This window comes from Salminus brasiliensis, chromosome 6 (genome assembly GCF_030463535.1).
Source record: "Salminus brasiliensis chromosome 6, fSalBra1.hap2, whole genome shotgun sequence".
NCBI lineage: Eukaryota > Metazoa > Chordata > Actinopteri > Characiformes > Bryconidae > Salminus > Salminus brasiliensis.
The window spans coordinates 14,859,142-14,871,947 of NC_132883.1; the positions used below are offsets into that span (position 1 = coordinate 14,859,142).

Consider the following 12,806-nt stretch of genomic DNA (forward strand, 5'->3'; position numbering starts at 1 on the left):
GTCAGGCGTGCAGCATTATTACCCAAGAATCCAACTTATATTCATGCCTGTGTTTCAACAGGGACTTTGTTCTGAAAACACAGCAAATTTCATCGCCAAAGCTACATAGATGAAATGGACAGAATGACTTTTCACTTAGAATACATGTGACACACTCATCCAAGCTCTGCAGGCCACATGTTGATTGCCCCTTTGTAAAGGGAATGGAGTAAACAGAATTGCACACCTACCTCCAGTGAGACTTCATACTATAATGAGGAATTTCTCCACTTTCACCTAGGCTTTAGTGTTGACTGTCAACACATTATTACCAGACATTCAAGCACATCACTCTCTGTAAAAGTATTCATAGTTTTTTTTATTAGTTTTCATTTTAAGGCAATCCATTACAAATTTCACAAAAACCACTGTAATGACGACAGCAATGCTTGACGCTCAGGTTTTGGAGAAGAACTGATCACCATGCAAAACAACTGAGCTCTAGAGAGGTGAAGTTAAGAAAAGAGCACAGAAAATAGGAAAACCAAGCCAAACGGAGGAGTTGCACTGTCATGCTGAAGATTCCACCAATTGCTCACTGAGCCTGGGCTGCAGGGCTACACGTGAGGACAAGCAGCGTTCATGAAGACCTGTTAGATGCTTTGGCACCAACATGCACTTAAAGAGCGAGCATTGGCACTTCAGGGGTGGCACCTCATTGTGGGAAAGAAAAGGCCAAAGTACAAATCTGTGACTACATGCTTCCTTTCATAGGGTAGATGTATTCTTTGTGCCACAAGGCTGTGACTCAGTCATGTCCTAGTGAAGATGAAGATTGGTTCCTTGCCATCTTTATCTTATGAATTGAATCCAGCAGTGATTCCTTGGCTGTGACATAGGCGCATTGACAACTTTGATATCTGTCCAAAACACACCTTTTGCCATTGATTTCAATGCTGTAGCATCAATTGTCAGCTCATAGCAATGCATGATAGTTTAGGCGGCATTATAGTCAGTTTCCGCCCATAAACCAATGGCAGTTATGGTTCTTCTTTACAAAAGCTTGCAGTGGGCTGTACTTCAATAGATCTTCAGAGTATTTTATTGTCCTCAATAATGGAATTAATTCTGTATCTGTGATATCTGTATCTGTATTTTGATTAGAATCAGAAGTGGGCCTAAACCTGAGTTGTAGCAGGTCCTTTAAGCAGCATTTCATTCATGAATACTTTACTGAGAGCATCCTGTCCTAGACTTCTCCTGATCTGGTAGTCATGTGGATCCCTAAGCTAGTCAGCTCTGCCAGTATATTGACTGAGGCCTTGAGGTACAGATCGGGCAGAATCAAGGAAAGCTTCATTGAACTACATTCTGATTTGGTTTAGTAGTTTATAGTGAAATCTGAGGCCATGTCTGGCATGGACAGTGGGTTTAAAACAACTAATTTGCTAGTTTCCTACCTACGTGAGTATTGTGTATTTGCATCTGTTGCATTTCTGTTCACTCTGAATACTATATTTGTATGTGTTTACAGCAGCGAGTAAGACTGACCCAGCAAGCACTTGCCATCAAAGGTTTTATTCCAATTATTGGAAAACGGACTGTAAATTTCACATACTGCCAGGTGTTGGTGTCTGTTGTCCATTAACGTATTGAAATCAATTGCAAGGTGCAGTTTTGAACAAACATTAACAAGTCCTTGTGAACGTGCCCTTATAGTAATAAAACATTATTGGCCTCCCGAAGTGGTACAATTCAGCATGTCAACTTACACAGTATAAATCATTGAAACTATACCTGTAACTCCTCAAAATCAAATCTAAAAGCCCAATAAATCTGAAATGTCCTTACATTACTAGTAGACACACTAAAAAGATTAGTTTGGGAATGGGGAAAACTAGTTCAACCAAATGTACAAATGGACTGGTATTCATGGAAAATAGCACATTCAGTTCATATATTTCTCTGGTACAGGTTTTTCCTAAATAATGTGTGACTTTTTAGAAACACCTGACCAAGTGACTCAATAAATAAATAAAATGTAAAAAATGAATGAATGAATAAATAAATAAATACATAAATAAATAAACACACAATGTCACCCAAACTGTTCATTCAAAACTGATGATGAAAAATCTATAAATCTAAAACTATCAAGTAAACCTACAACTTTGGGCTAGTACACTTTCTGAGGTCATTTTTAACATGCATATCCTTATTAAGCATTCATGACATCAATTATTGCCAACCAATTAACGGCAGAAATCATTTATAAAAACCATTACAAGGGATAATAATTCAGCTGTAAGGCCATCACGTCAAAAACCCACAGGTCAATCAACCAAACAGACCTTCGATTTAATGAACTATTTGAAATGCATGGCATCAAAGGCTATATTGAAGTGTATGACAGCAATATCATATGTAATCAGAAAATACAATGGTGATCATAAAATTAAGAGAAGTAATTGGATCATGCTTTTTCACTCATAATTGCTAAAATTATGGTTTCCAAAAAAGGATGATTACTTCTTTGTCCTACATTGTATTGTGATAAACAAGCCTCTGTTCATCCTCTCTCTCATCCAGCTTCACACAGATGTAGTAGATGTTAAATAATAGAAAAGCGGGTACTTGAAATTTAAAAACACTGAGAAATTGGGGTGAAAATTACTGCATAATTGGACACGCACAAAAGCAGTGGAGCCCTCTGTTCATCAGAAGTTGTGCTGATCTGCTCCAAGTCTTCCAGTCTCTCTCCCTCTTTCTCTCTCTCTCTCTCTCTCTCTCTCTCTCTCTCTCTCTCTCTCTCTCTCCTTCACCCCTTCCTTGCTTTGATGTGTCACTAACTGTGAAATATGCTGATGTTCTATATCAGTGAGCACTACTTTTTTCCGCTTGCTCACTTCTTCAAGGGTCTCTGTGTCTGCTAGAGTTTCAAATTACACCTGCTGTAAAAGAGTACGAGAGTACGAGAAGAAAAAGAGCAAAGATGCCGAAAGAACTTTTGCAAGAACAAGAAGCCGGCTATAACTACAGACAGGCCTACATCCACTAAAGCTCTTGCTCAGCATACAATGTGCACTGAAAGAAGCCTCAGAATTGACTTGATAGGTTTTAGATTAATAAAATATACAGTGTAGGTGTATGCAAAAGTTTGGACGCCCTTTTCAAATAATATGTGATGTTGATTTTCTAAAGTCAACAGTCCTCTACAGGAACCTTTAAATTCCATTCAATGGGAATGTCTTTGCTGAATTTAACATGTTGAGAACATATACACAATGTATACAGCATAACATATGTAGTGTGCAATGATAATATATAATAATGTGCATAATTAGGGATGTCCCGATCCAATCTAGTGGAACAGGATTGGGGCCAATCCAGGCATATTTGAACAGATCTGGTGTCCTCAAGGCACCCATTACTGGACAATATTCCCAGATGGCACGAGGGAGGAAGTTCTCAGAAGGTAAATAAAGAGCTTAGAGTTTGCAGTGATGAACTATTTTGGAGTGGAACATGAAAACATGAGAACATAATATCTGAGAAAAATGATTGCAGAAAAGCTCTGTTTAACCAGCGGGAGAACCGCACCTTAGTTTGTATAACCGATAAACCAGCTCTGAAGAGCACATTCAGAAACGAGCAGAGGCTAATGCTAATGCTAATACACACATGCTATAGAAAACCCAATCATAGCTCGTTCACCTATAAAGCGATTATTTCACATCAGTAGTCAACCAGTAGTGCAAACACACACTCTGATGAAGTAATTTGACTGCAGTGTTTTAAAGGAACTTGGAGCTGAATGGTCAGGAAAGAGAGTCAGACTGAGTTATAAGATGTTAAACACACTATAAAACAGTCATTTTAAGAAAAGTCTCTACTAAACTAAATCAATTAGTCCAGAAAGTCTCATTCTAGAAACTGCTACTACAAATGGGAAAAGGAGATTTTATTTTAGTATTAATCAGCAGCTCGTCTTGTCTAAACCATGTGGCTGTATTATTTATACAAACACAAAGATTGGATCAGTTGATACTCAGCATTAAGAGAATCAGATCAGGGTGCATCCCTAACAATAATATTTGCATAAATAAACAGTAATTGTGCATTGCAATCTCTGCAGAGGATTTGTTTAATGTACTTTAACCCATCAACCAAACATACAATTTAATCAGGGGTGCCCAAACTTCTGCATGTGACTGCTATCTTTCATATTTTATCTACCTGAATTGTGTTGATGTGATATGCCATATGTCCAAAAGTATCCAAACACAAATTCATCTGAATTCATCTACTTTAAGACGTACCCTTAGCTGATAAAGGTGTTCGATTGCACACACTTGATAGAATGATCTCCGCAGGAAAGCACTGCCAATAGAATGGGACACTCTGGAACAGTCACAGATAAAGCATGCCCTGAGTCAGGGGTGGGGCAGTTCTAGTCTTGGAGGACCAGGTTCCTGCACAGTTTTTTTTTGCTTTTCCTGCTCAAGCACACCTGATTCCACTCAGGTGTTAATTGCCAGGTTTAGCAGTTCTGTCTGAGCAGGGAAATCAGCAAACTGTGCTTTACTCCGGGCCATGTTGCACACCCTGTCCTAAGCCATGCATCATTTAGAAGAGTATAAAGCCTTCCCAAATTAGGCTGTGGAACAGTAGAGCTGCATTATCTAGAGTGATGGAGCTCCATCCGGTACCTTTGGCATGGAGCTGTGTTTGTAATCCAGAACACATGGTCCAACATCAGTACCTGACCTCACTAATGCTCTTGTGGGCTACATGCAAGCAAATCCTTTCAGTGATGTCCCAACATCTAGTGTAGCGCCTTCCTAGGAGAGTAGAGGCTGTTACTGCAGCAAAAGAAGCATATTAATTAACTCATTAATGCCCTTGATTTCTGAAGAAACATTGAATCACCAGAATCTTGGACATAGTAGTATAAATTTGAATCATCTGGAAACTGATGTCTGAATGAAATTAATTCAGCAACCCATTTTTGTGGGTGTTTCATGATGTTGTACATGAGTGGTCTATTGGTTTTGTGCTGGTTTAAGAAGTTTAGAGCTTTAAGAAAATAGTTGTGCTTCTCTTTTGGACTGGTTGGTCCGTGGGTTTCGTTAAATGATCATCTGGAAACCAAAGACATCATTGTTTCGTTTGGGAATCAGTATATGTATCAACATCACTTTTCATAGAACTTAACCAAATGTCTACACTCTGCATATACAATACAGTAGATACACTGTACAATTGGGTAATCTGTCATGCTTTACAATAGAAAAGCTTATCATGTCACAGAGCTAAAAAACTAAAGAAGGGATACCACCATGAAAAATATTACTCCTAATTCACCATATACACACTCCCCAAAGTCCCTGCAAAAATGCAATTTCCCAAATGTATCTACAAATAAGTCACAAACAGAACATTCTACTGCATCAAATGCACTCTTAAAAACAATGGGTTTCTCAATGGTTCTTGGTATAGATGTGCAGTCGTAAGAGAAACTTTATGTTGATACAGAACCTATACATTATATAAAGGATCTTTAAACCCTTTAGGAAGAAGCCAGTTGATGTTTTATGTAGTTACTTAATAATGAGCTATAGGATGCAATAGGCAATTTCATTTAAAAGATTCTTCAAAGGTTCTTTTCTTTACAAAACTGGTTATTTAAAGAACCATTCACTTCAGGGAACCACAAGCAATTCTGTTATGGCCAATAAAACATTTTAGGACCTTAACTTTTAAGAGTGTACAATTACAGTTCAATCACTTGACATCTTACTGCTCTAACTACCCCCTTTTCTCTGCATTTGTTACCAATCCCTGCTTTGCTTGGCACCCAGCTGCCTGAGACTACCCGGATCATGACTGTTTTCCAAAGCCACCCTGATGCTACTCTAATGTGAGATCAAAAAAAAAAAAAAAAAGGAAAGGAAAGAAGGAGAAAAAAGGAACAAGGATTTTGCCCCCGGAGATCTTCTCGTATTCAGGGCACACAGACTTATACAAATACATCTGTAATAAGCCTCAAAGTCTGTGGCACAGATAGGTCCAAATCTAAGGAATAAAATCATGCCCAAAAAAACAGCTGTGTCTTATACAAAGCAGACAAACGTTATATACTGATGGTGTACGAGGTGAATTTAATTCACTGCCTGCCAAAGTCCACTGGATCAAATCGGGTTAACTCAACTGGAGTCTGCAGTATTGGTTATCAAAGAGTCCCCAAAGAGAGGAATAGGGCCACTGCCTGTCTCCAAACAAGTAAACCTGAATGGAGTCTGCTGAATTTGATAGTGAAAAAGATCCAGACAGAGGGAAAGAAAGCCTGTGGCCATGACCTGTCTCGTCCTCTATGGGCTGGGCCTGTGTAAACTCACATGGTGGACGTTGGGCTAAGGCCAGCCTCTGGGCTGCATTCTGGTGGAGTCTGGTTAGGTTTGATGCCTCGGGATTTCATGTAAGAGATTAACTGGTCTGGGATCTCCGCCAGGACGTCCTTGGCCAGCCGAGCCATGCTGAGAACGTGGTTCCCCGTCCGGTCCATGTAATCCCGGAATGGCACAAACTATTGACAAAATAGAGAGATAAGAGGGGATTCCACCAGTTGTAAACAAAGTCATTCAGTGGTGTGATGTAAAATGCAAGAATTTTTGTGAGTGGTGGTGATAGGACCCAAACATGATAGATAGAACCAACCATGATAGGACCCAGACAAAGTGTTTAATACCACATAGAAAGCTATTACATGAAATGGTTACATAAAAGCATGTTGCTTGTCTGATACTTATGTCATGTTTTATGGTAGTTCTATGAAAAGCTTTTGGCTACAAATTGTATACATTCAGGGACGAAATTGCCATGCAAGGTATCATACGACAAAATAGAAATATATTATTTTTTAGGAATTAAACTAATGGTTTAAATTAACTAATTGAAATGCAGTTCACCTTAATATCTATATCTAATGATAAATAAATTTACTGAACTGTGAATAAAACATAGCAGATTAGTTGATTCAATTAAGTTTGACTCTGAATTTACACCTTATCCTAACCTTAATTTCAACCCAAAACCCTAAATCTAATCTAATCTAATCTAAACCTTCAGTAGATAGCTTGTTGAGGGTGCATCACATGGGTTGATATCCAGCTAATCAGCTAATTAACAAGCCCTACCTGATTTGAAGGTTGCTTCTTACAGCAGGAAATCTCTAAAATGTGCTGGACAGGGGGTCTTTCGGGACCAGGCTTGGGAATCACTGTGACTGATTGTTTTTCTGCACTTTATGTAGTTACTGAACAATGGTTGCTGTCATTAGGCTCTCTCTCTCTCTCTCTCTCTCTCTCTCTAAAACAGTCGTATTATATTTTTAATAATAAAAGCAGTTGTTCAGTGATCTAGAAGTACTGATTACACCCACGATATTTAACATTACATAGTGTCATGTGACACAATGTATCACACTTAATTGTAACATGTGTATCATCATATGGCCCACCTGTAACACAGAGAGTCATACTCATTAAACTAACACCATGCCTGAGTGTTGTTTACGTGCATGCATAGGAAGGACAGGACAGGACAAAGTAGAAAGCACTGAGCATATTTCTGGCTATTTCTGCACTCTATTCACATACACTAAAGTCTTGAGTATGTTATTCATGATGTGCTGCAAAATGTAGGGCACCGAAAGTTACACTTGGAAAAAGTTCTGTGCGCTTCCATCAATGTTTTATCAAGATTCTTGAATGGTCCACCATTCACTGATCATTTATTATTACCATTACTTTTTTTTTAAAGAAAAATGTGATGCTTTGTTACATTTAAATGTTTATCATTTTCAAGTGATCAGAATATACTTATACCAAGGTCTTATGCCAAATTTGGGTACTCTAGGCCGAATTACTAATATTGATGATATTTTGTTTTCATCAAATATTCAAGCAATTATTTTCAGCAAATGTTAAGCAATAATTTTCATCAACATCAAAATCAAAAAATAAAATCATCAGTGTGGCCTGGATACCTCTACAGTCTTTGACTAATTGTAATTAGGAACTGTCAGCCTAATTTCCAAGCTAAACATTTTCTGTATAAACAATAATCAAACACATGCTCCACTAAACAACAAAGCTAGTTAATGCTTGAGGTTTTTACAGGGTGAAATGATGTTAAGGAAGGGAGAACTGTGGAGATCAAGAGGAGATCTGGAGAAACAGGAGAATTCTCAGAGAGAACTGCTATATGAAAACCTGCACGGATGTTTAGCTTGTTTAGGCAAGAGGGTGGTGCACCTTTCCACTCTGTTGTGCTGTTTGCACAAGCATGATCTTCTTGACACTTTAACTGTGACCTTGTCACAAAACTCAATGAAATATGCTACAGAATGTCTAGAATATTGAAAAGCCAGGTTTGGAAACAATTGCTGTTGAACTGTTGAAATCAAATAAAAACTGTTTGGCTACAATCAGCAAAAGGAACTACATTTCACATTGCCTACTGTGAAGCATGGGGTTTCTTTAGGGTTGTGTCACCACTGGAGGCTCTGGCAATATTGCACGGCTTGAGGGATAAATGGATTACCCATAAATACTGCAAATCCTGGATGCAAATGGCTTCTACAGCAGGATAGTGATCCAAAACAAACCTCAAAACTACCACGGACTTCTTGAGGAAACACAAACAGACTTTCTTGGAATGGCCCTAAACCTTGGAACTTGAATAGACATTAAACAAGCTTTGCATGCAAGACAACCCAAAAATATCTCAGAACCAAAGGCCTTCTGCAAAGAAGAGTAGGAAAAAAATCTAACTACAAGAACTGAAGGAGTTTTAGCTGCAAATGTGAGCAGGCAGCATGTACCGCCTGCCACCAGCAGGGGGCCCGGCCAGCAAAGTAGGAAAGCTGGTGGGGTTGGAGCAAAGAACTCCAAGACCCAGAATTCCCAGCGGAAATCAACGCTGACCAGACCCACCTGTGTGGCACGGTATAAACACACCCAGCCAAACACACTTCCCCGTCGCACCTTTGTAGAGGGGAGAATGGTAACAGTGTATTTAAGTTGCGAACAGAAAAGAGAAAAGTTTAAATTGTGAATAGAAAAGAGAAAAGCATTTGAGTTGCTGTCTTTAGTTTGAGTAAACATCACTCCTGGTTTTTCCTTTGTTTGTTTTCCCGCCGTTTTCTGTGTTTATACTGCCTCCCCTCACAGCTGTGGTGGCACAGTGGAAATACACTGGGCTCCCATTACCAGGGTTGGGAGTTCAAGCCCAGCAGTCACCTAGGACACACCACAAGAGGAGTAGTTCCATTTGATCATAATAAAACAAACTTTAACTGCACTTGAGTCCAAACTCCACACCCCACCGTAACAGCAAAACGCATTTGCAGACTGTAATTGCTACCCAAAGTAGAAGTTATTAAGTCCTGATATGGTCCCCACCTTTTGTTTTATGTTTAGCTACAGAGGCTGTGTTTACTACTTTTCAGTGTTAGAACAAAACCATTAAAATGACCAATGGTGACTGTTTAATATGATTGTATTTCTGTAATTTAAGTTTTCAGTTTACTGACTTTTATCATATTTATATTCAAATAAAAAAGGCTGTGCAGCTTTAAATCAAGTAAACTCAGTGCATTGCTTCTTCAGTGAAGTCATGTATACAGTGCTATTTCATTATGCTAAAATATTCATACTGCACCTGCACTGGTGTCATTTGGTAGTCACTAAGGGCATGCATGGAGTCCAATAAATACTTGAATAAAATGCATCTTGGTTTAAACTAAAATGATTATACCTTCATACCAAGTTATACGTTTTTATTACCTGTTATCTGGATATCTAGTATTCTGTATTGTGGGATTAAATGACTGAATATAATGCAATAAATAAAGTAATAAATAAAATAAAAGTATGAACCAAGAAAAGTTTAAAACTTGAAATTGGTCAACTGGTTTTAACTAACCTTTAACAAAAGGTCCATTAAATATAAGAGAAAATGAACTTGAATTACAGAAAACATTTTATTTGTAAATTAACCTTCATCCAGTTAACTAAAGGAATCACTAACATATCTAACTAATATACATAACCCTCTGTGGTTCTGCAGATCTGTAGAAGATCTACAGGGGGTACTCAAAATTACTCAACAAAAATCTTTAGCCTATCTGTGGCAACTGACTGTCACATGCCACAATCAGCCAATAGTGTAAAATCAATGTCAGGAAACTACCTGGACAATGTCTCTTTCTGCCAACTTCCCTCTGGAGGATATTCTGATGTCATCGCCATCCAGCTCCACCATGGCTGAGAAGAAAAGATACGATGTCATCAGCCTATTGGCCAGTAAAAACATCTTTCACCAACTGCAGTCATGACATGCACATCATCTCCTCTGCTGGAACGTAATGAAAGTTCCAACATGAGCGCAGTAGGCAGATGGTGTTACATGCTCATTACGTTCAACAGCTGTGAACCCAGTGCAAAATCCAGCAGGTTCACATCTGCTTATTAGCCAAAGACCCCAAACCTTCCCAATTAGCTGATCCCTAGCCTAAAAAATGCTCTTTATTGGTTTCCAACTGGGGACTTTTTAAAAACACAGTTTTGTGGATATAGAGAAAGGATTTTATTTCTATGTGGATTTGCTGAATTTAGCTGGAAGGAGTACTCCAACTCTATAGAGGCTGACTGAAATTGTCAACATTTGGGGAAAGTAAACACACACTGTTTAGTCTTACCGTCAAACTCAGCTTGCCCAACTCCAACAATGATGATTGACATGGGTAGCTTTGCAGCCTGCAAGGCAAAAGAGAAGAAAGAGACAGGACAAAACCCAGACTTAAGACCATTGGTATGTACACATTGTAATGTACAGGACTTGTGTGCTCAATCTAAGTGACAACCAAATTGTATTATTGTAAATTAATAACAACTGATCTGTCCATGTCCTGTCCACAAATGGGATGATTTGTAATAACTGCTGCAAGATTATACAAGCTCTACAGTCCACTGGCTAAATTCCCATGCACCCCCAGTTTCTGTCAATATGCTTAGCTTTTTGGACAGTAATCCTGCATATTTATTTGATATGTTTGTGAATTGTGTCACTGTTAGGCTAGTGGCAGTGAGCACTGAACTACTGATCACAGGTTTGTGGGTTTAATACCTTTATCTGCTAAGCTTCCACTGTTGAGCCCTTAAGCAAGGCCTCCAGCATGGTTGAACCTGTGCTCTGATCCTGGACTTCTAAGGTACTTAATTTAGGTGTTTGAGACAACTGTAGGCTTTGTTGTTGTGCGCTAAAGATAACACTAGCAGAAGTCATTGTTTTGCGACTTGGCTTGCTTTAATTAGCTATAACAACTAGTAAAACACTGTAAACTCAATATTAAGTAGGTAAATCCATGTAAATTCATTCGGATTAATGAGAGTTCTGCAAGTGTTTTGTAAAGCTTGTCCTAAACCAACAAAGGGACATGTTTGGGTGCAGAGCATGAACAGATCAGTTCACATTAAAAAATGTGATAACTGTGATCCATTACTTATCAATAAGTTTCTATGGATAAAACTTAAAAAGTGCACAATTTACACTACACTACTATCTCTTCACTTCTTCACTCTTCATCTCTTGTCATATAAAAAAAACTAACACAAATATCTGATTTGCAATGCTGGTGTAACACTTGGGGAACAAAACTTGAAGCCTAATAAGTGCATTTCTCTTCTCAACTAAAAATATGTTGCTGTAGCCGGCTGTGTCACTAAAGTGATTTGGCGAGTCATGTATTATTCAGCCTGTGTCTGTATGCTGTATCTGTACCCAATGTGATGCTTAACAACCACGGCACTTTCCCCATTAAAACGAAGCAAAAGTGTGTGTCACTTCTTGGCTAGATAAGTGACAAACTTTCCACTGGCTCAGAGAAAACAATCCTCTGGACTGAAAGATATCAGGAGGCTGAAGAATAAATATGAATGTTTTCCCAAAAGGACATCTCTACAGGACAAACGGACACTTCATGAATAAAACATTGTCCTAGTTTGATGAGACAAAAACATCAAATCAAAATACATGAAGCATATAAAGCCAAGGGAACGACTGAATCTGATTTTGGCATTTAATTACATGTTTCTTTAAAGGAAGAATTTGGGAAAACATCTAAATGCATAGTGTTACCCTTTTAAAAAATGGTTACGCATGGCCCACTAGTCAGCAACAGGCAAGCCTCAGGCCTAAATCATGGCTTGCCTAAGTGCTTAGGAAAATGGATAAAAATATAGACACAGAATGTAACATCAGTGCTACCAAGGTATGTTTAGCCTTTAGGAATACTGTAGATTACAGTAGGATTTATGTGATGGATTTACCTTTTTTGCTTTTACAGCAAGTTTTGGTGCCACATATGCGAAAAATAGCCAACTACAACAATTTCCCTTGCATTTCAGGAACCATTTATCCAGGTGAAGATCTTTTAGATCCTCAAAGAACCTTTTTAAATTGTTTATAAACTGTACATTTGATTATTAGTGATTATTCCTTTACTATATCAGAGTTAGAAAAGCACTTGGATTTCTTGAATTTGTTTAAAAATTAGTTTCTGGTTCCCTTTAGGTACAAGGAAAAGTCTAGGCAGTAGTGGGGAGGGTGTGCACACAGCCCAAGGAAGAGTTTGTTGGCTACAATAAAACCCATTTGAAGGTGCCCTTGAATGGTAAACTATATTTACCTTGGGAGAGCTGAATAATGAGAGTTCAGTACATACTGCCAGCACCATACTGTGTTTTCTTTGCACCCCCAAAATG

General features: G+C 38.4%; 1 protein-coding gene across 1 annotated transcript in view; it reads right to left on the bottom strand.

Moving 5' to 3' along the window:
- Positions 1-340: 340 nt before the first annotated feature.
- Positions 341-12,806, bottom strand: part of cpne5a (copine Va) — a 130,271-nt gene continuing 117,805 nt past the window's right edge. The window contains exons 19-21 of the mRNA XM_072681790.1: positions 10,742-10,799; positions 10,234-10,307; positions 341-6,565 (exon numbers count right to left, since the gene is read on the bottom strand). Of these exons, the coding sequence (XP_072537891.1) occupies positions 6,374-6,565; positions 10,234-10,307; positions 10,742-10,799 (324 nt within the window). The 3' untranslated portion in view covers positions 341-6,373. The remainder of the gene's footprint in view (positions 6,566-10,233; positions 10,308-10,741; positions 10,800-12,806) is intronic.